A 24,517-nucleotide genomic window follows, 5' to 3' on the forward strand; every position below is an offset into this window, starting at 1 on the left:
AACTTCTGTCTTTTAATAGGCACATGCTATCATAAATCATAGATTTTCAATGTCAGAAATATTTAATCAATGATGTTGTGATAAAGGGTATTTCTTGTTCTCACTGAAGATACATATTGTGTCCAGCTCAACATACATAATAGCATTTAATTCAAATCAAATATGTTAATTTCAATACAAGTTTTAATCATTTTTTAAATCAAATATCTAAGATGAAAGAAAAAGTCCCAAAAACAGAAAACAAAATGGGCATTAGAACTTTTCTTCTTTTCTTTTCTAATCATATTGATAATCTCACACTAAACTAATCTAATAATCTAGTAAACTAATAGAAAACTAATCTCACACTAAATTAGCTATGAAAAATAATTCAAACAAGCTCCACCTTACAGTAACATGCATAGTGCATACACACTGATGCTTTCGTAGAGAAAATAATCTAATGATGTCACTGTTTAATAATATTATATAATTAAATAGTGCATTTATATAGCACCTTTATCCAAGGCGCTTTATAGAGATTGTGCATTACATTCACCCATTCTCACACCAATGCCGGAGGAAACCATGCATGCAAGGCACCAACCTGCACATCGGGAGCAATTAGAGGTTCAGAGTCTTGCTCAAGGACACTTCGACACTAACTCTGGGGGAGCCCGGGTTTGAACTGGGAAGCTTGCGGTTCCCTGCAACCGGTCACTCTACCCCTGAGCCACTGCCTGCCGCCCCAATGTGTGTGTGTGTGTGTGTGTGTGTGTGTGTGTGTGTGTGCGTGTGTGTGTGTGTGTGTGTGTGTGTGTGTGTGTGCGTGTGTGTGTGTGTGTGTGTGTGTGTGTAATTTTTATGTAAAATATTATTAGTATATATTCCATTTTGTGTAGGCTACTTGTTTTTTAACTAAAGTGTTACCGTATTTTTTGAAGTCTCCTGTGGACAGGTTGTGAAAACGATCGTGCTAACACACTGTAAGCAAAATAAACATAAACATTTAACCTTTGGACTGTGGGCAGTTAACCGCGGATAACAGTCTATGATAACGTCATATCAATAAATAAGGTTGCAGTCCTATATGTGGCCAGTTCAAATAGGACCTAAACATATCTCATTCTGTAAGGTTGATTTCTTCTCTTCAAATGTTTTTTCTTTATTAGGTATTGTAAAATATTGTATGAGGAACAATTATAGATTATATTTAAAGTTACGGTTAACTGTTTAACTGTCCTATACCCCCAGAAATGTATGAAGCAAGACAACAGAAACAACAGGAAATGTGTCACACTTCTTTTATTCCTATGAATGACTAAATGATGCACTTTACACAAGTCCTTCAGTGCATGTTACAAAATCAATTATAATAACAAAAACAACTTCACTGCTATATTCAGTAAAACTCTTTTGGTATTCAGACAAATCAGCTGCAGGGTAAAATCACAAATATATACAAATGTTAGGAACGTAAAAATGCAAATACACAAAAAAGTCACATTTTGGGATATATAGCTTCAGTGTCTTACATAATACAGTGAAATGAAATATATTTAGCTTAGAATTGGTATCGTATCACCTGAATGACAGCTTTATATATAGGCACATATCATTTTACTTTTATTTGATCTTAAATGCAAAAACACAAATGTCAAATTTGCTGGAACAAACATGCCTGTTATGCAGATCATATAACATCCCCGACACGGAGCCAACAGCTAGTCAGCTAAGTGTTTTATAACTGCTACTGAGTGGTGTTGAGCCAAAAGGATGTGTTACATGAGCTGGGACTTAATACTGAGTGGAAGCATTTAACTAGGGGACAGGAAAGCTAATCTGTGTCTAGCCTTTGCTGGTACCAGGTAGCTGGTAGGTGCTACCTGTAGGAACTGAAACATGGAAAGCTCCCATGTGAACTTCTCAACATGATTCTCATGTCTGCCATTCCTAAACATGCCCCTTCCATGCATGCCTCAGTGCCCACAGCGGCTTTATAAATAAACCCTCCGTCTGTGAAGGAAGCATCGACCCCGGCCAATATTAATCACAACTGGACTAATATCATCAGAGTCTACATAATAAACCACCTACAAACATAGTGTGGTACAATAGTATCATTCCTCAGTCCTTGCTCGTAGGGTGGCCCTCAGGTGGCAGCGTTTGTGTTTCATAGTGAGACCATACTCAGGAGTCAAGTCCAGCGGTTGACCAGGCATAGCGTAGAAGTGTATCCTCTGGACGAGTATGGCCAAGAAGAGGTAGCATTCGTTCCGTGCGATGACCTCGCCGATGCAGCGCCGCTTACCCAGTCCGAAAACCATCACCTTCTCGCCCTCCAGCTTGTTGAGTTCTGTGCCGTCGGCACTCAGGAAACGGGCTGGGTCGAAAGAGGATGGATCTTTCCACAGCTCACTGTGAAGAATTAGATAACTAACGTAAGCTCGAGAAACGAGGGAGTCACAGACATGAGACTGTCTGTGACAGTCTTTAAGAGCTTTAAAAGGGGGATTGCTGTGTACTTAGGTTAGTTGTGTTATTGTGTGACAATTCAATAAATCAATGTAAAGATCCTATATAAATTATGTGACATATAATGATATAAGTGATATTATATCGCTTTGTTTGTGCTCCAAGCAGCATGAACAGAGACAATTTAAAAGATTGGTTTTTTGTGCATGTACATTTGTGCATGTGTATTTTCTGAGTTACAGTACAATACATTCACCAAATGTCACTTTTATAGGTTCTGCACTTATTTTTATCATGTCCAGGCAGTCTGAATGTACCTTCTATGTTTAACACATACTGTAATTTGGATCGTACTGCAAAACAAGCTCACGTTTCTGAGAAGCTGAGAAGCTTAGAAGCTCTGTACTAGACATCATACTTACGGGTCATGATTTATCTGCCACTGATTGATGAAGACACAGGTATCTTTGCGGATGAAATAGCCATTGAGGGATGTGTCTTTAGTGGTGCTAAAAATACAAGAAAGAGCATTTACTGTCATATGACATATTTTCTCTCTGATACTCTCTGATAGGCCTACTGTGTACTAACTAACTGGTTGGTTTCCAATTCACATTAGGACCACGCATAACAAATTTCAGTCGGGGTGGGCAACCTTTGCGGGCCCATGATCACTTAGCCGTTTCACAACACTGCCGTGATCACCCAGTGCCAGACAGTGAAAACCACATTATATATTACATATTATTATAGGCTGGTAATTACAATAGTTCAAGCATAGAATAAGTGAATAATTTAACCACATATACCCTGGTGGCCCTATAGTGTAAATTAGATCTACATGTTCTAAATGTATTGCTCAATGTGGTAGTGCTCAATGTGCCACCATGCAATGCATTGTGAGTTTGTACACTTATTTCCGTTGATTGTGGTGGTTAATAATAACCACACAACAAAAAAAACAAGAAAGATTATGAGTTAATAATTTAATATTAAACGTTATGACTATCTGGGGAGAAATGTTGCATGTATTTTTGATCAACTCAATCTAATCACCTGGCAGATAAAAAAGAGGTGGTTGACCATTCCTGTTTCATAGTGTAGATTATAACAAAAAATACATTGCATGGATGCATCTGGGACGTATCCTCAGTGATGTATCCTGAGGTCAACGGGGTTTCCAACATCATACCCCTCACTCATGCGACCCAGCCGGGGTTGATCAAATCCCGACTTACGTCCCAGTAGCTACCCTCGATCAGTCCATCAGGGAATGAGCAAGGCCACACAATCCGTTGCTCCGGAACTACTCTGCCGGGACTGGGAGAACCAAATTCTGGCACGTGGAAGGACTAGGCTCTATGTGGGTTGACTCCTGTCCGGACCCCTCCTACGTCTCACCAGGTCCACTCCTGCTCTCACCAGGCCCAGGACCTGTGTGTTGCACCAGACTCCCAGCACCAGGCACTTCATTCAGGAGTGGTGGATTATAATGGCCCTCCTAAAAGGGGCCTCCTCCTCACAGAGGACACAGGCTGGGGCGCTAACCCATACTGCTCACCCGGGTGCCGTCTACATTCCGGCTGTCACCCGTCACTATACCCGGTTGTCACATAGTCTATTAAACTTACCAGTGTGGGATGGTGAAAGGCAGGAAGGAAGAGTGACGGAAGGTTTCAAGGATAAATGCTTCCAGGAGAGGCAGACCTGATCTGTCAGAAATACGAGGACTGCGATTCAATCCCACTTTATCCTCTGTTGAGAAACAATGAGATAACAGTGAATATCAGGCAGGGTGGGAAATGCATTGTGTAAAGTGTACATTGTGCTATGATATTTGTTAGTGATCTGACACTAAACAATTAGTGGCTTGTAATAATATTGCATTCAGACAATATGTGTGAGCTGCATGCCGAGAATTCATCTATTTGGCATTTAGGATTTCACTTAGTAAGAGACCACACCTTCGCTCAAGATTAACAGTTTATTGAAACAGAATGAGATGAATGCATGGAGTGGAGTGAGGAACCCAAGGTAGGGCGAGACTCAGGGTGGGGGCGTAGTCTCTGGAGCTGACGGTCATCTTTGCTCTATACTCGGAATGAGCGGCTGGTCGTCTCTGCTCCGTCACTGCCCCCCCTGGATTCCTAGAGAATCGAGGCGGAAGGAGGAGGTTGGGGTGGAGGAGGATGGCGATTTTGAAGAGTAGTGAAAATAGCCGATCTACAAGTGCAGTACTCACAACCCATGTTTGGTCTGTCGTGGAGCAGAACAAACAACTTGGTTGAGAGATCGCAGGTGTATTTATGCTGTGGTGATTACACCAGGGATTGGCTGGGTGATAATTAAAGGCAGGTGAGTTGATGAGGAGGGAGGAGTTGTTGATAATGAGGGAGGAGTGGTTAAGGTCAAGCGGAAGGAGGTCTCTTCTCCCGAAACTACGTTGTATAAATACAACTTCCCTAATTGAATAGTAAACTTATACAGTATATTAAGTAATTAGGACATTATTGTCCTTCAGTTGACAATACAGGTTATACTGTGTGTGTGTGTGTGTGTGTGTGTGTGTGTGTGTGTGTGTGTGTGTGTGTGTGTGTGTGTGTGTGTGTGTGTGTGTGTGTGTGCGTGCGTGCGTGCGTGCGTGCGTGCGTGCGTGCGTGCGTGCGTGCGTGCGTGCGTCTGTGTGAGAGAGAATTCATTTAAAGAGTCAATTTATATTTATGTTTGCCAATTGCACTGAGTAGAACAACTTTCATGTTATAAATGGTATGCATGCAGCATATCAAATGAATGCATCATCATGCATCATCATGCATCATGGCAAGTTCTAAATTAGTCCATGGAGGGATTGAGAATGAGACCCCAATGACAGTTTGGTTGCATATGTGACTAATACTGGTGTAACATCCTATTGATGTCTCTTTCAGTCTTGAGTAAAATACAGTTACACTTACTCAGTTCTTGGTAGAGCCTTTCTTGGATCTCTGGATAAGCCACCAGGTACATTACAGACCAAGACAATGCAGTACTGACTGTGTCAAAACCTGTGAAAGAAACAGAACTCTATGATGCCACCATATATTCTTTCTTTGCTTTTTGTTATGTTTCTTTGTGTATAATCATTCACAAGTGGAGGAACTGAACTTACCAGCTCCGAACAAGTCATTGACAATGCCGACAATCTTCTCATCAGACATCTGGATATTGGAGTTTTCATCCAACTTCCGGTCATCACAGTGATCAATGAGGGAATCTGTGATGTCACGAATATTGTCCTGAAAACAGACCGACAGACTGTCAGCAACAGGTAAGCTAATGTATATTACAGAGACAGTTTTGTCAGCCATGTCTTGCAGCACTATTCTTTTATGTAAAATATAGTTTAATGGAATCAAGGGCATTTTGGTATGGATTTAGAGTTAGATGTACCTTATTATGAGTAGCATAGTGCTCACTGACGATCTTCTGCACAAAGTTATTGAAACGGTCATTGATAGCTATAAATTTCTTCATGGTAATACTGGGGAGGAAGCGCAGAATGGGTATAAAGTCTGCAAGATTACCGCTGGCGACCACCTTCCCAAACTCATCACTCATGTTGACTAAACCGACCAGCTCCTGGTCATCGTGGTCGTAGCGCCGGCCAAAGCACATTCCACAGATGACATTGGCAACAGACACCACAATGAGACGGAAGGGGTCAAAGCTGCCGTCTGTCTTCATGACCTTGTGTAGCTGCTTGACGAGGTACTCTCCCTCTTTGCAGACGTGTTCCTCCAACATGCAGGAGTGCTCGGGGGTCGTGCCCTCAAGGCTGGAGAAGGAACGCAGGGCACTCATGGCCAGCTTGCGGCGGGCACGCCACACTCCAGCCTGGTCAGTGCTGAAGGTCAGACTATTCCCGTCGTTGATGAACTGGAAGCTGTACAGGTCCGGCCTGCCAGCAAACTCTTCCCCTTGTTTGATGAGAGCTTGCCGCACTGTCTCACTCCCGCTCAGGACCACCACAGGACGCATGCCAATTTGTATCTGGTAGACGGGGCCGAAGCGCTTGCTCATTGCAGTCAGGCTGAGGTGAGGCTTGCTGCCCACCTCCAGCACGTTTCCGATGATGGGCAGGGGCCTGGGTCCTGGGAGCCGACGGAGCCCCTCTGGGATCTCGGTGTGGAAGCACTTGAGCATCAGGTAAACCAGACAAACAGTTGCAGTAGCCACCAAACTCTCACATATAGACACTGCACCGATGAAGGGCAGGATCATGAATGCCATGACTATAATTCCACTTCAATACAACCTGGAAGTAGACAGACGGGATGTTACTGTGGAGATGTTAGGGTTAAGTAATCATTCAGGTTTTAGTAATCATTTGATATAATTGCATGTTGAAGAATATACAATTAGTATGCAAACCATTGCAGTTTACATCTAGTAGGCTACATATCACAGAATTAAATAAATAAAACACTAATGAAATATTATATTATATTATCTATTATAGTAGTACTATTTTCAATATAATTTCCAAACACTCCAAACACTGCACAAAGTATGCCTACCTTATAGTGGAAGATAACAAATTAGTAATCCTTTCAGATGAGCAAAGGCATGCCAAGTTAATAACAATATTAGCTATAGGACATGTATTGTCCCAGTTAACTCTCTTTCTGTCTCCAAAACAGAGAATGGGCACTTCTTATATACAGCCTTCCTTGGTTTCATTGGTTGTTGTTGTCTATGACGTAACACTCTCTCTCTCTCTCTCTCTCTCTCTCTCTCTCTCTCATACATACGCTGTGACAGTGTCACGCATGCACCTCTCGCTCACTCTACGGTAGTTGAAAGACTCAGAGGTGCCATAAAAGATTTCAGCCAAGAAGGGAAGGTGCAGTGAAAATTAGACAGAATAAAAAGTAGGCCTATGTCCTATTCGAACAAATGAAAGAACGAAATAATTGTTACACCAGGGAACAATACAGTTACCACCACTTATTGAGGCTTGTGTAGTTGCTCTACCAGAGCTCGGAAGACTATCAACCAGTCCAGAGAACAAAGGTGAAACATGACCATGTAAACATTTAGAAAATATATTTGATGGTAGAAAAAAACACGACATTTCCAAACGTAAAAAGGTTTTTTTTTTTTTAATACCACAAATCTCATCGTTTTTTGATCCATGATTTTTATAGCCCGTTTGTATAATGATGTTTGGTTTGAGAGTATTGTGACCATGTTGTAAGGCTGTATGATAGATGTGAGAAAATCATAGCGTGCATGTACTATAGGCTACAGCTGTGCAGTTTTGTCCCTTCTAATGTGACGAAAACAATTTCAATTTGGTTTAACCTTCTTGCATATGTGCTTTACCTGCTTTTCAAATTTTTAGGTTTTTATCCAAGATACTGTAATTCCTAAATATTTTACTTCACTCATTTCAACAAGTTTCATTTTTGATGCGCACCTCAAAGGAACAAGTCATTCTGTAAGGTTGTTTTCTTCTCTTCAAATGTTTTTACCTTTATTAGGTATTGTAGAATATTATATGAGGAACATAGATTGACGGTTAACCGTTTAACTGTCCTATACCCCCAGAAATGTCTGAAGCAAGAAAACAGAAACAACAGGAAATGTGTCACACTTCTTTTATTCCTGTGAATGACTAAATGATGCACTTTACAAGTCCTTCAGTGCATGTTACAAAATCAATTATAATAACAAAAACAACTTCACTGCTATATTCAGTAAAACTCTTTTGATAATCAGACAATTCATACAGCTGCACAGTAAAACAATATCATCATCACAAATATAAACAAATTTTAGGAACATAAAAATGACTTTACAAAAATGCAAATACACAAATAATGTCACATTTTGGGATACCATCATAGCTTCAGTGTATTACATAATACAGTAACATAAAATATAGTTAGCTTAGACGTGGAATCGTATCACCTGAATGACAGTTTATAGGCACATATAATTGTACTTTTATTTTTGTCTTAAATACAAAAACACAAATGTCAAATTTGCTGGGACAAACATGCCTGTCATGTGCAGATCCCCGACACGGAGCCAACAGCAAGTCTCCGCCGGCTAAGTGTTTTATAACTGCTACTGAGTGGTGTTGAGCCAAGAGGATGTGTTACATGAGCTGGGACTTAATACTGAGTGGAAGCATTTAACTAGGGGACAGGAAAGCTAATCTGTGTCTAGCCTCTGCTGGTAGAATTTAGAAACACCAGCTACCCGTAGGAACTGAAACATGGAAAGCTCCTCACGTGAACTTCTCAACATGATTCTCATGTCTGCCATTCCTAAAGATGCCCCTTCCATGGAATAGCCTCAGTCAGTGCCCACAGCGGCATCATAAATAAAGCCTCCCTCTGTGAAGGAAGCATTGTCCCCGGCTTATTAATCACAACTGGACTAATATCATCAGAGTCTACATAATAAACCACCTACAAACATAGTGTGGTATAATAGTATTATTCCTCAGTCCTTGCTCGTAGGGTGGCCCTCAGGTGGCAGCGTTTGTGTTTCATAGTGAGACCATACTCGGCAGTCATGTCCAGCAGTTGACCAGGCATAGCGTAGAAGTGTATCCTCTGGACGAGTATGGCCAAGAAGAGGTAGCATTCGTTCCGTGCGATGACCTCGCCGATGCAGCGCCGCTTACCCAGGCCGAAGACCATCACCTTCTCGCCCTCCAGCTTGTTGAGTTCTGTGCCGTCGGCACTCAGGAAACGGGCTGGGTCGAAAGAGGATGGATCTTTCCACAGCTCACTGTGAAGAATTTGATAACTACAGTAAGCTCGAGAAATGAGAGAGTCACAGACATGAGACTGTCATGACTCATTTCTCAACCGATGGGGTTGACACTCAGCATTGGATAATGAGATGCTCTGATAGGGTCTCAAATAAATAATTTGAAAAAGGGATTATTGTGTAATTAGGTTAGTTGTGTCATTGTGTGACGATTCAATAAATCAATGTAAAGATCCTATATAAATTAAGTGACATATAATTGACATTATATCGCTTTGTTTATGCTCCAAGCAGCATGAACAGAGACTATTTGAAAAATGTCTTCTTCTTTTTTTACTCAAGTGGTACTGTACATGTATTTCACCAAAGCGAATATAGTGGCATCTAGTCCAGGACCCAGATGGAGAAACAAGTACTATGTTATTGCGTGAGCATTTACTGAGTTACATGTACAGTCACTTGTATAGGTTCTTCACTTGTTTTTTTTATCATGTCCAGGTACTCTGAATGTACCTTCTATGTTTAACACAGAATGTGGATCTTACTACAAAACAAGCTCACGTTTCTGAGAAGCTGAGAAGCTTAGAAGCTCTGTACTAGACATCACACTTACGGGTCATGATTGATCTGCCACTGATTGATGAAGACACAGGTATCTTTGGGGATGAAATAGCCATTGAGGGATGTGTCTTTAGTGGTGCTAAAAATAAAAGAATGAGCATTTAAAGTCATATGCCATATTTTCTCTCTGATATTTGCGATGGTTTGTTATTATTCTTGTGTGTGTGTTTGTATGCGTTTCTTTTTTTAAAATATTTATTTATTGATAATGCAGATATCATTTACAACAATGAATTACAGAATCATGATTTATTTTTCTTTTTTTTTAAAACAAGACAAGACAAACTCAAAAAGGAAAAGACAAAAAACAGTAAAAACAAACCCCCCCACCCAACCCCCACCCCAACCCCAGAAAGGGTTTGTATGTGTTTCTGTAAAGCTGAATGGGTATAGCACTAACTAACTGGTTTCCAATTCACATTAGGGCCACCCATCTTAATAACAATTTAAGTCAGGGTAGGCAGGGTAGCCATGATCATCGCCATTTTCCAACACTGCCGTGATCACAGTGAAAACCACCTAAGCTTATATATAAGGCTGGTCATTACAATAGTTCAATCATAGAATACATGTTTACAATTTAACCACATATGTATACCCTGGTGGCCCTATAGTGTAAATTAGATCTACATTTTGTGGTAGTGCTCAATGTGCCACAATGCAATGCATTGTGAGCTACATTTATTTCTGTTGATTGTAAGTGGTTAATAATAACCACACAACAAACAAACTAATAAAATAATGAGTCAATAATTAAATATCAAACGTTAAGATAACTTCTGACTATCTAGGGAGAAATGTTGCATGTATTTTTGATCAACTCAATCTGATCACCTGGCAGATGAAAAAGAGGTGGTTGACCATTCCCGTTTCATAGTGTAGATTAAACTTACCAGTGTGGGATGGTGAAAGGCAGGAAGGAAGAGTGACGGAAGGTTTCAAGGATAAATGCATCCAGGAGAGGCAGACCTGATCTGTCAGAAATACGAGGACTGCGATTCAATCCCACTTTATCCTCTGTTGAGAAACAATGAGATAACAGTGAATATCATGGCAAGGTGGGAAATGCATTGTGTAAACTGTAAAGTGTACATTGTGCTATTTGTAGGTGATCTGACACTAAACTATTAGTGGCTTGTAATAATGTATTTTTGCACTCAAGACAAATGTGTGAGCTGCATGCTGAGAATTCATCTATTTGGCACTTAGGAATAATTGAATAGTAGATTTATACCATATATTAATTAGGATATGTTATTAGGACATTATTGTCATTCAGTTGAGCAGCTTAAACTAAGTGTGTGTGTGTGTGTGTGTGTGTGTGTGTGTGTGTGTGTGTGTGTGTGTGTGTGTGTGTGTGTGTGTGTGTGTGTGTGTGTGTGTGTGTGTGTGTGTGTGTGTGTGTGTGTGTGTGTGTGTGTGTGTGTGTGTGGAATGTAGAACAACTTTCATGTCAGAAATGGTATGCATGCAGCATATCATGGTTGACAAATGAATGAGAATTAGACCCCAATGACAGTTTGTACGTTGCATAGGTGACTAATACAGGTGTACCATCAATCCTATTGATGTCTCTTTCAGTCTTGAGTAAAATACAGTTACACTTACTCAGTTCTTGGTAAAGCCTTTCTTGGATCTCTGGATAAGCCACCAGGTACATTACAGACCAAGACAATGCAGTACTGACTGTGTCAAAACCTGTGAAAGAAACAGAACTCTATGATGCCACCATATATTCTTTCTTTGCGTTTTGTCATGTTTGTGTATGATCATTCACAAATGGAGGAACTGAACTTACCAGCTCCGAACAAGTCATTGACAATGCCGACAATCTTCTCATCAGACATCTGAATATTGGAGTTTTCATCCAACTTCCGGTCATCACAGTGATCAATGAGGGAATCTGTGATGTCACGAATATTGTCCTGAAAACAGACCGACAGACCAACAGACTGTCAGCAACGGGTAAGCTAATGTATATTACAGAGACAGTTTTGTCAGCCATGTCTTGCAGCACTATTCTTTTATGTAAAATATAGTTTAATGGAATCAAGGGCATTTTGGTAAGGATTTAGAGTTCCATGTACCTTATTATGAGTAGCATAGTGCTCACTGACGATCTTCTGCACAAAGTTATTGAAACGGTCATTGATAGCTATAAATTTCTTCATGGTAATACTGGGGAGGAAGCGCAGAATGGGTATAAAGTCTGCAAGATTACCGCTGGCGACCACCTTCCCAAACTCATCACTCATGTTGACTAAACCGACCAGCTCCTGGTCATCGTGGTCGTAGCGCCGGCCAAAGCACATTCCACAGATGACATTGGCAACAGACACCACAATGAGACGGAAGGGGTCAAAGCTGCCGTCGGTCTTCATGACCTTGTGTAGCTGCTTGACGAGGTACTCTCCCTCTTTGCAGACGTGTTCCTCCAACATGCAGGAGTGCTCGGGGGTCGTGCCCTCAAGGCTGGAGAAGGAACGCAGGGCACTCATGGCCAGCTTGCGGCGGGCACGCCACACACCGGTCTGGTCAGTGCTGAAGGCCAGACTCTTCCCGTCGTTGATGAACTGGAAGCTGTACAGGTCCGGCCTGCCAGCAAACTCTTCCCCTTGTTTGATGAGAGCTTGCCGCACTGTCTCACTCCCGCTCAGGACCACCACAGGACGCATGCCAATTTGTATCTGGTAGACGGGGCCGAAGCGCTTGCTCATTGCAGTCAGGCTGAGGTGAGGCTTGCTGCCCACCTCCAGCACGTTTCCGATGATGGGCAGGGGCCTGGGTCCTGGGAGCCGACGGAGCCCCTTGGGTATCTCGGTGTGGAAGCACTTGAGCATCAGGTAAACCAGACAAACAGTTGCAGTAGCCACCAAACTCTCACATATAGACACTGCACCGATGAAGGGCAGGATCATGAGTGCCATGATTATAATTCCACTTCAATACAACCTGGAAGTAGACAGACGGGATGTTACTGCAGGAGATGTTAGGGTTAAGAAAGTAATCATTCAGGTTTTAGTAATCATTTGACTCTATATATTTGCAAAAATATACAATTAGTATGCAAACATCTAGTATAGGCTACATATCACAGAATTATATAGATAAAACACTGATAAAATATATTATATTATTTCTACTATTTCTACTATTTTCAATATAATTACAAACACTCCTAAAATATATTTCCCATCATAAACAACAAGCTATTGGGTGTTCTGTAAACGCATTCAGAAATGATGTGCACAAAGTATGCCTACCTTATAGTGGAAGTTAGTAATCCTTTCAGATGAGCAAAGGCATGCGAAGTTAATAATATTAGGACAGGTATTGTCCCAGTTAACTCCCCTTCTGTCTCCAAAACAGAGAATGGGCACTTCTTTCTTATATACAGCCTTCCTTGGTTTCATTGGTTGTTGTTGTCTATGACGTAACACACGCTCTCTCTCTCTCTCTCTCTCTCTCTCTCTCCTCTCTCTCTCTCTCGCAGTGACAGTGTCACGCACACACGCTCACTCTGCGGTAGTTGATAGACTCAGAGGTGCCAACCGTGCCATAAAAGATTTCAAAGCGAAGACGTGCAACTACAGAAGCTACGGAAGGTGGAGTGAAAATTAAACAGAATACAAAAGTAGGCCTATATGTCCTATTTGAACAACAAATGATGAAGTTAGAATGTAAAAAGACCTATAGGACATTAGTTTAAAATGGTCTAAATTCACAAATAAAAAAATCCAAGGCTGTTAAAAAATTTAATTTTAGTATTAGTAGCCTAAGCTATGAGATTGTTGAGACATAAGCTACATCAAAGTGCTATGACCATCACTTCTTCAGGGCAGGCTACCGCAATAACCGCATGGTAATTTGAAGGTACGCCAATCTCCTAAATTGCCTAAGGGCACAAGTTCTCTCAGGCTTGATAGGCTATTTGTTTGTGTGCCGGCCGCAGCTAAACAATTATATATATATATATATATATATATATATATATATATATAGGGTAGCCTATATATCTTTTTTATTGTACTTATAGGCCTATATTAATCGCCATATTTTGTAAAAAATATAAAATAAAACGGTTGACTGTTTTGTATAGCCCATGGACCTACACTTAATTCCTGCTGTGTCCTTTAGAATCTAAACTGAATATCTAAAGTTTAGATATTCAATTTATAATTGTCATGATATGTAGGCTAAAGCCGGCGTATATATTTTATTTGTATTCTATTATATCTTTATTCGGCTAAAGTATCATAATTAGGCGATGCTTTTTGTTTATGTAAGTTCTCATGATGTTTTAATTACAGTCAATCATGTGTGTCGTTCTCAAAGCCAAGAAACCGCGTGCGTGTTCATTCATTGATTCATCGCCCTCTCATCTATTAATCAACAGTGTTAAATGCAGACTAACCGTTTGCATGCAATGACGATAGCCTACTTAACAAGTGCAGTCAGATTTAAATCCCGATAAAAAATGTCAAATGCCATGATGGCGTGCTTATACCTGTTGACTCTCCAACTGGGGTTAAAGATTGACCACGTTGCGTGAGAGCGAAGTGATCGAGACTTCGCCTCCCTCATGCAGCTCTTTGAAAGGGGAGGGGGGGTTCTCAAACGCTGCGGGAGTGCCATAGAGTTGGGGAGTGCAGGGCAGATGAGTTCATTACCTTTTGGGACGGACTGGTCATTATGCGTGATATGCTTTGTAACCGCGAGAAGCTGCTCTGCTCAATCAACCGGACAGGGCTTTACTTTCCAGATGGCTTCGCAATCTGAATTACAATGTAAACAAGCTCTTATCATGACACAATCAGGAGATAATTATATGCTTTGATCATTGCATTTGTATAGTGTAATTGTAATGATAATGATGTATATCCTAATGATATCTCTGTGAAGAGGCTAGGCCGTCCTACCCACCATGGGATTTGTACTATACACACGGCATTTTACGCACGAAAAACACCATTAATTCAATCAAACTATAGGCTACCAATTGAGTGACATTTTTGTCTTTAAAAAATGTAAATCTTTTTCACTTTTAGAACACATCATAGACCATGCAAATTAGGCTGCAGGCATGCGGACTATAGGCAATTCATTTCACTTCTCGCATTTCTCCGACCGCCCAAGAGATATTAGGCTCTTTATGACTGAGGGATAAAGTAGGATATTTAGATTCAAAATGGGAAAACGCACCCTGCGATATTATATTGTTCGTTAATCAATTAAAACCCTGCAGGCTAATGCACTGCCACTGCTTGTTAACGTGAATCGAATGATGCCATGGAAACACACAGATTCCTATTCTTTATTTTTGCCTGATCTGCGTAAGCCAAACCTATTTGATTTTTTATATATAATTTCACACACAGGATGTGACATGTCACACGTCCAAAATGATTATGACTATATGACACGACACCTGATTTAAAGAAAAATGCAACATAGCAACGCAAACTCCAGTTTAGAAGTTATATGGACGGCGTTATCCATGCAGTCCAGGTGATTGCCAGCGCATGTATTTGGTTTTTCTGTGTATATATAACTCTATGGGGGAGACTCGTCCGACAACTCGGAATCGGATCATCGTATGAATAGCCAGAGCGACTTGGCATTGTTACAGAAACAGAATGGTGCGCATTTTACACAGAGAAAGAGTGTAGATCATAGAGTTATATCTAAGGTCTCCCCGGACTCCTCGCCCTCGGTGCCCGCTCGGCGCGGAGCGCTTCAGCAGCGCGTCGCTGCTCTAGCAGTTCGCGTGAGAAAGTGGTGCTCCGGCACAGAGAGGGGTGGGCTGGTCTTCGGGACAATCCTAAATCTGCTTGGTCAGTCACGCGAAGGCAACGGCCTCTCTGGAAAGACAAGGGTCTTAAACTAGCAGAACAAAGAGAAGTGCAGGTCAGGACGTGAGACCATTTTTTTCTTGTTGGGCACGGAGGTGCATATTTGCGCGAGGTTCTCCGTTCTCGAGCTTTTGAGTCATGCAATCTGCCACTCAGGCATCCTGAACTTCTTGCAATTGCTTTTGGACAACACACGCATGATGCACCGATGCATCAGTGGTTTAATAATTGTAATAAATTGAATAATATACAATGATGATGCTAAAAGTATAATGATGTTAAAGGGCCACTTCATCCCTTTTTCAACCAGATCTTACATGCCTTAGGGAGACAATAAACTATTTTAATGATGCATTGGGAGACAAGAAACACTTTCCTGTGGTTTTTAATGTGGGTTATGTGTTTTTAGATATTTTAGTATTTCAAAGTAGTTTAAAAAAATATATATTTTAGTGTTTCTTTTTCTAATAAAGTTGTTTTTATTTGTGTTATTACCTCTGTAAAGCCCCCCCATGTAAAGCGTCTTTGGGTACTGAGAAAAGCGCTATATAAGTTTGAGATATTATTATTATTATCCCACGTATAGGCCTACTGTTACTTATAAGACTTAATGAAGTGTATTGTTTCTGATAGTGATTCTATATGTTGAGCTTGAGCTATCTGTTGAGGAGTATGCATGTCTCTTATTGAGATTATCTTCATGGGATCTCTGCTTTACTGCAGGACGGAACAACTGAGAATAGTAGGAAAGATAAGTGAGGCGATGTGCGTGTACTACATGAGCTGAATCCAAACTCATGCAACTGCAATTAGGTCTGTGTGCATGCATGTGGTATGAGAATACTTGGCCAACAGTGTGCCTCTATGTATGGAATGTATGCTTTGTTGTCCGCAGTATGCCTTGCACACAGTCCCTTTGTGCAAGGCATACGTGACAAATTATGTCCTCATCACTGGGACAAAGAAGTGAATTCCTGACTGTTTATTGATTGTACCTAGAGTAATGTGAAATTCTGAATGTGAAATGAAATATGCAACGCAACATCCTCCATCCTTGGTGCTGAGCCAAACGGTTTGAACCAGACAACATAGAAACAAGCAGGGGCTCGCACCTCACTTTATGAGGCTCCAAAGATTTTATTCAGCGACACAGCAGACAAAAAACACAACGTTTCAAATTCAATCGTGAGGTCTTTGACACCTCAGCTCACGGTCGAAAAAATTCTGAATGTGAACCTTCAACCTTATGTGTTGATGATTTCAAGTGGTTGTGAGCAGGTTGTTGAGGTGATGCCAGGTTACATCCTCCTTAACTGGCTTATGGCCAGTGACGTGCCTGATGTAATGAAATCAATAAGCAAGAAGGGTGACATTAACCACATTAAACCCTGTTGTCCAACATGTGGCGAAAACAGCCGATCTACAAGCTCACAACAGGTGGCAATACAATACATTGTGAGCTTGTAGATCTGCTATAAATATATTTAGTGTGTAGAGAAAAATAGGACGCCTATAGAGCCTGGCGAACATGTGTTTAAACATGAGTGTTTCCCAAACATTGCATCATGGACCCGTTTTTCTTTTTTACTTTCCTTTTCTCCCCAATTTAGTCATTATGCCAATTAATTCCAGCCAAGCATTGTCAGACTGATCACGTGGGATGGAGGAACTTGTGAGTGATCCCATGTGATCAGTCTGAAAATGCCAGGCGAAATGAATGCCTCCCCAAACACATGTCTACTGTATGTGCTATTACTGCTGTTATCCTGGCTCATGCACCTGCCAGTGAAAAACACGGGCCAGTTGTGTTCGTATAGACGATCGACAAAGCCGGACACACCGTGAAAATAGCAGATTTTTTTGTAAGTTAGGAGAGACACCAAATTTCTCTTTTGGGTATTGAGCTCAAGAGTGGTTGGGTAATTTCAGTGGAAAATAGACGATCTCTATATATCCCTCACCATGCTATGTCCACTGAGAGTGAGAGTGAGATAAAGATGAGTCTAATGAGTGCAAAGGCTGTCAGATTCTTCACACGCAAATTCTTGCAACACATACCTGTAAGTATGTATGCCTGAAAAAAGGTGTGTTTATTATGAGTCTGCACATACTCATTGCACATACTGCCTACTTAATGTATCCATTTGTGTGTGTGTGTGTGTGTGTGTGTGTGTGTGTGCGTGCGTGCATGCGTGCGTGCGTGCATACATGCATGCATGGATGCATGTGTGCGCCATGCATGCATGTGTTCCTGCGTATTTGTGTGTACGTGTTATGTCATGTGTTATGTTCTGGTGCATTGATTGTATATTTACTGTTTTAAAAACTGCCATATAATAATAGTAGTAGTAGTTAATAATACTATGATATAGGGAGATTGATCCCTTAATCAGTAGGACAGCAGTGAACCGACTCCTGGGCTTGCGTGTGCACTGATCGGGCCAAGCATAATAGGATTAAGCTGGGCTACAGGTCATGACACCTAATGAATGTTGCCTGTGAGCTCAGGCAATCATGTCCCATTCACTGTAGCGTGGCCAAAATTCTACAGGGGGAAGTGAAAAAGTAGCTACTAAAGTCCTTTGACAGTTTTTGCCCATCTTCATGCTCTAAAATTTTTTTTTATATAGACTGTGTTCACGAATGTATCAAGTCTGAGATCTACCTAAAGTAGGCACTTCAAAGTGAATTGTGTGTAGTGCCGATGCCAAACAGTGCTGTGCACATCCAATTCAACTCAATTGTACAATATTTTCATTCATCACTGTTAGTGTCAAAGGGCTTTACAGACCCACATTAAATAGAAAAATTAAGCAACATACCTAATCTTCGACAATAAATCAGGCAAGGAGAAACTCCCAAGAACAGACTCTTGGTGTGGAAATAAAAAATAAAAGGAATATACATTGAGAAGGATCACAAAAGAGGAGCACCCACTTCCAGGGAAGCAAAGGAAGGGAAGCAATAGGTGCCAAGTGAAGTGGACAATAATACAAATGCAAGAGAGACAAAAGAATAAAGGTACTACTGTACAGTGATGGGCCTCATCGACGACGATGAGATGGTCTACAGAGCTAAGGTTGGCACACTAACACAGTGGTGTCAGGAAAACAACCTCTCAACATCAGTAAGACCAAAGAGCTGATCTATCTACAGCGTTACAGTGGAACAAAAAAGGCCCAACAAAGACTCTATTGCCTCTGCCGTCGGCCCGCCTGAAGAAGTTCAGAGTGAGCCCCCGCATCCTCAGAGCACTGCAGAGAGTGATGCGAAGTCTGCGAACAGTGCAGCGCATCGTGGGAGCGGAGCTTCCCCCGCCAGGAAATACTGTATGAGAGACGTTTGCGTGGCTAAGGCGAAAAGTATCATCAGGGACATTCACCACCCCAGCCACAGCCTGTTCAAGCCACTGCCGCACCCACGGCCAGGCAAGTGTTACAGGAGCAGTGACTACTACCAGACTTATCTGCAATTAGACTGCTGAAAAAGAGCTAAGTAGTATGATGCACATACTAAACTGAATCATTACATGTTTTAGTATAGGGACTTCTTTTTTATACTCATTTTTATACTATTCATTCATGCCCTTTATTTATTATGCACACACAATTGTCATATTATGCTCTCTTCTCTCTCTTCCCTGGCATTGGTACATATCTTCATTACATCACTCTCAAATCATGCAGCCACGGCATACTCATAAAAGCACAGTATACTACTTATCAACTTACAAATTACATATACTGTACATATATACAACTGTATGTATGTTAATTGTACTGTATATATGAAGATATGTACCAATGCCATGGGGTATAACTGGCTCTCGATGGTGATGTAATAAAGGTAGGTTTCAGATTACATACATGTATACATATAGGCATTACCTTTAATCCAACCGATACTGAAACATATCTTTATTACGTCACCATCAAGAGCCAGTTATAACCTGGCATTGGTGATTGGTTGGTACATGTCTTCATTACGTCACTCTCAAATCATACAGCCACAGCATACGCATAAAACAACCCAAGTAACCACAGTATACTACTTATCAACTTACAAATTACATATACAAATATACATAAGGTAATGCCTCTATGTATACATGTATTAAAGGTAATGCCTGGAATAATGGAATTAAATACTAAATACTTTAGTATTTGATTCCAATGTTTTACAGAGAGGCTGAGATTTGAAAGTCCATAGCAGCAATTAAGAGCGCGCAAGAATTGTGGTCGTGTTGGGACGTATGCACGTGAGTAGCCCAGTATACTGGACCAGTGGACCTTACCAACCAAGCATGAAAAACCAGTCGACCACTGCATTATAGTAGCCTACTTTCAACTTACATACATGTATAGAATACATAGACCTGTTACCCAAACAATATTGTCACCATTGACAGCCAGTTGACAGTCGACAGTACTTGGCGCTCTGCTTGTGCACTATAGTAGCACATTTATGGCCTAGGCCTACTTGTGTGCAACGCAAAGGCACTCGACAGAGTGCAGTTCTAGTTGTCACATTTTTTATTATTCTTCTTCGGAGTAACCTCAAGGACTGTCATTGAGTAACCTACGGCTACCTATACCTAACTTCTGCTGTGATTGGCCAGCTTTGCATAAGGTTTGTAGTAGCTAATTGGCTGTTGTTGGTTACGTAACCAATCTATGTTTTACAATAATTTATAAAGACATAAATCGTTTATAAAGACATATATGTAAGCGGCTGTGACTGCGGTAACCACAGTTTGCATTTGTTCAAAATTGCGACTTTTCTAGTTATTATTATTATTATTATTATACTTGCCTGCATGGCCAATAAGAGGGTGAATTTTAATCGCAATCAAGGAATCAACATACCGTTTATCTGCAGGGGGAATAAAGAGAAGGGTCCTGGCTTGGGTCTCTTAAAGTTTAAGTTATATTATTATTTTAACAGTGATATAAGGTGATTGATTGGCCTATTATATTATAGATCTACCGTTGTATGTAGATAGGCCTATAGGTAAGGTAGCTATCATAAGCCATGATGGCGGGCATTGCATGCGGTCAATAGCGTGAGAATCAGTAGGCTAGATACCGGTAGTTGTCAGGACCAGCTGAGCAGTTGTTCTTGTTATCTTTCAGCAACACGCAACTCCCCCCATTGACCAATGACCCGCCTCGCTCGTTCATCCCTTCAAGAGGCCGGGATGGAGAGAATGCGACACTCGCCATGGGAGAGTGCATGGCTTTGCAAACATTCAAACAAGCTACACACGCAGTCACTGTCACTCTCAATATATTAATTAATATGTCATGTTTAAACCATTACGGTGTTTAATGGCCTATTCGGGTCGTGATGATGATGTACTTATAAATAGCTTTCGGACACGCATTGCAAACAAAAACAAACAAATAACACACAATGTGGAAAGACATGCAGGAGCCAGGAGGGGTGGTTCGAGGGATGGAGGCTCGGGGGCCAATTGTATCACCATCCTCTCATGACCAAGCCATGCGTGAATGCCAGATTAGTAATTGAGCTAACGTCCTACTCCCCGCCCGCCCCCAACACACACACACACACACACACACACACACACACACACACACACACACACACACACACAGGCGCAGTCACGTACACAGAGCTAGACACGCAAACGCATTGCCCTCTCTGCATGCAATAACAATAGTTGCGTGCGGAAATACCCCGGCCCGGCCATATCCATCTTTCTGTCACCTCACCTCTCTCTCTCTCTCTCTCTCTCTCTGGGGTATGGAGGCTTGTGTGTCATATCATAGGACAGAAGCATGTTTGATTCCCACTGTGAGCAAGCAGGAGGGAGAGTCGGGATATATGTGAAGCGCGTGTTTAAGATAAGTTGAAATATGGAGAGACGGATAAGGTTGACACGCAAAACAAGGCATGCGTGAAACAAATTAACCTCGCCGCCCCCTCTTCCACTCGCTTTCATTCTCCAGTGTCAGTCAGTGTGTAAGCTACAGCCAGGCAGGCATGCCGTGGACAGGACACAGCCCATCTACGGGTTAATAATCATTGTGCCGCGGCCCCAGCGTTGCGTGCAGACTGTGTTTGCTCAGGCCTGTGCCAAGGGTCGGTAGCTTGTGTACAGAAGAGAGCCGAGGGAGGTATCGGTCACCCATTTTTATCAAAACAATCACTGCCCCCCTTTTTTAGGAAGCACGCTACGTTGTGTCAATACATGTTTGCATTTTAAAGTATTTTATTGAATTTCTACAAGTTTTTCAATCAGTTCACATTTCAATACAATAAAACAGAAGTCAAGGCTTGGCATTACATCACATAAAGGCAACATGTCATCAAAATGAATACATTCAGTTTACAAAACAAATTTTGGCACTGATTGCCCATATAGAAAATACATTTCAAGTAGCCCCTAGCGTGGGCATGGTTTTCTGGTTCCACAGAATAATTGACCAGTCATTTTCCCCATAGAGATTTACAAAAAAATATTTATATCAATTATAGAATCAAGCCATCCAGGATAGATCATATATTATCTATCTATCATATATGGACACTGATGAGGTTGGCACTGGAAATGTGGGGCATGAGCCCACTCTGCACACTTTCTATAATAAAGGATAAAATGCCATACAGAATATAGATTATGTACCAACATGTCACATATTTAATCAGTCAGTGTTAATAGTTAGTAGCCATAGTTTCTGAGTTAGAAACAGGCCCATGTTCTTTTGTAGAAGCCGCAGTGATCCACCAAATTGTGGGTCAACCATCAACAACATTCTGCAAGCAACACTAATGAGCTATTCTGTCAGGGAAAGTGAAGTTCCTCAACAGCCACTATTGACATGCCCTTGAGCAAGGCAATTAACTGCCAGGTTTCTGCAGCTGCACAGTGACTAGCAGTTAAAGTCTGTGTGAACAAATGAATGTATCTGTTTTGTTTTGTTTATTTGTGTAATTAAGGACCCCCTCAAAAATGAGATGATGCATCTCAAGGGGTTTATCCTTCTAATAAAGGTAGGCTACTATTAAAAAGATGCAGGAGGGGTTGCTGTATGTACCTCACCATAACTAGGGGGGAAATAAAACTATTGAGAACATATCTGTGTAATATAAACAAATGCTCAAATGTTTTGCGATGTGAGACTGGGTGGTGTTGAAAAGGACGGAGCATGCATCTGCATAAATTAAGCTCAGTATTATGGGATAATAATTATGCTTTGACAGTTGTCAGTACATTCCTTGTACGTCCTCGTACGTTCCTCCACTACGACTCCTCGTCGTAGTGGCTCTGGAATCGTTCAACTCTGTAGTATGACGAAGAATAAACCATGCTTCATGGGTTCCCTATGAACTGCATTTTGGAAGTGACAGACGAGTTTATATTGGCAGAGATAGAATTGGCAAAATAATCTACCCAGTGGTTTTCAACTCCTGAGACCCCGACTATACAGAACAACCGAAATGTTGTGTTTCCATGCTTTCACTATGGAAATAATGCTTTGACTGCAACTTTACTTATTCTATCTTTCCATCCTGACTGCATGGGACTAATTCAGGTGAATGAAGTCAACTGTTAGAATAGAAAGTTCAGAAGCAATGGTCTATATTTTCTTGAGTAGTAGAAGAAAGTGGTGCACCGTGCATTTCCCCCATCATGCGTTAGTGGTGTGATTGCGATTTACTGCTTTCCTGTTATGGCCTATAAAATTTCACAAAGCCCTGCGTGCCTGGTTTGATATATACAGTACCTTGAACCTGATCCAAAACATTTTCCCATAAACACTGTAGTTTATGGTCCAGTGCTTCCGCACTTTAGCTGAGCTACGAGTGAACAAAAACAAAAGCAGAGTTTAAAACTTTGACAGACACCGTTTGTAAACTTCTGTCTATTCAACACAGGCCTACCCCTTTCCAATTTGTTTTTCCTTTCACCAACCCTAGTTTATGCGAGACAGGTAAGGGTGCGAGAGAATTCAAACAGAATGAAAGGCACACAAACATAAATAATTCCCTCGCGTGAGGAGGCAGTGTTGCTGCAGGTACACGTGTAGCACCGGGGCCATTGTGTGCCAAGCTTTATCTCCTTAATCAGGTCTCTTTGCCACTGGTTAATCATTTCTGCATGCCAGGGCTCAGACACATTGGATGCATTACACGCAGACAGAGAAGACGCAGGCACTGGGTGACAACATGACAGGCGATAATGCTGCTGACTTAGCCACTGCACACAGTGGTGTTGGTTACACAGCATGCCCTCCCGTCTCCACACACACACACACACACACACACACACACACACACACACACACACACACACACACACACACACACACACACACACACACACACACACACACACACACACACACACACACACACACACACACATCCCTATCTTATCTTCCATAGGGATTGGGTTTGTTCGTGTACATACTACACAGTGAAGTGCCTCAACTGATCTGATATGTGATACGTCCACGTTCTTTTCAAGCTGCCTTTATGCAACACATGCAGAGAGAGCGACACGCAGGCAAACAAAGCAGATAAAAGAAGAGGGAATAGAAAAAGATGTGTGTGTGTGAAGGATGGTCATAGATTGCTGAGTGCCGTGCTGGTATATGTGATAAGAGACACAGTAATCCAATGGCCTGTGAGCCTGCAAGGGCCCTGCACACACACACACCAGGAGATTAAAGATATGAGTCGTGATAAAGAGCTAGTGAGGCAAAGATGGGAGCCTAGCACGAGGCGTATGGATGTCTGTGGACTCAGTATGGCTGCCTGCCATGCCTATGCGTAACACAGTGACATCCAGTCTCTAG

The 24,517-nt window shown here is 41.4% G+C and overlaps 2 protein-coding genes across 3 annotated transcripts; both read right to left on the reverse strand.

Moving 5' to 3' along the window:
- Positions 1–1,267: 1,267 nt before the first annotated feature.
- Positions 1,268–13,206, reverse strand: LOC310854946 (cytochrome P450 1A1-like). Of its 2 annotated transcripts, none has more exons than XM_083759715.1 (7): positions 13,104–13,206; positions 5,884–6,748; positions 5,603–5,729; positions 5,409–5,498; positions 4,086–4,209; positions 2,877–2,963; positions 1,268–2,397 (listed from the first exon to the last, which is right to left on the reverse strand). In XM_083759715.1, the coding sequence occupies exons 2-7, from the start codon at positions 6,721–6,723 to the stop codon at positions 2,100–2,102; spliced, it is 1,566 nt and encodes a 521-aa protein (XP_083615841.1). In that variant the 5' UTR covers positions 6,724–6,748; positions 13,104–13,206; the 3' UTR covers positions 1,268–2,099. The 2 variants fall into 2 exon arrangements, with proteins under 2 accessions (XP_083615841.1, XP_083615842.1); XM_083759716.1 differs by lacking the exon at positions 13,104–13,206 and adding an exon at positions 7,011–7,116.
- On the reverse strand, positions 8,078–13,192 carry cyp1a (cytochrome P450, family 1, subfamily A). The gene is made up of 7 exons (XM_083759714.1): positions 13,104–13,192; positions 11,928–12,792; positions 11,639–11,765; positions 11,449–11,538; positions 10,734–10,857; positions 9,833–9,919; positions 8,078–9,237 (listed from the first exon to the last, which is right to left on the reverse strand). Exons 2-7 carry the CDS (start codon positions 12,765–12,767, stop codon positions 8,940–8,942), a joined length of 1,566 nt encoding a protein of 521 aa, XP_083615840.1. The 5' UTR covers positions 12,768–12,792; positions 13,104–13,192; the 3' UTR covers positions 8,078–8,939.
- Positions 13,207–24,517: the final 11,311 nt, after the last annotated feature.

The sequence above is a fragment of the Protomyctophum parallelum genome (genome assembly GCF_964188405.1).
Source record: "Protomyctophum parallelum genome assembly, chromosome: 2".
In the NCBI taxonomy this organism is placed as follows: domain Eukaryota; kingdom Metazoa; phylum Chordata; class Actinopteri; order Myctophiformes; family Myctophidae; genus Protomyctophum; species Protomyctophum parallelum.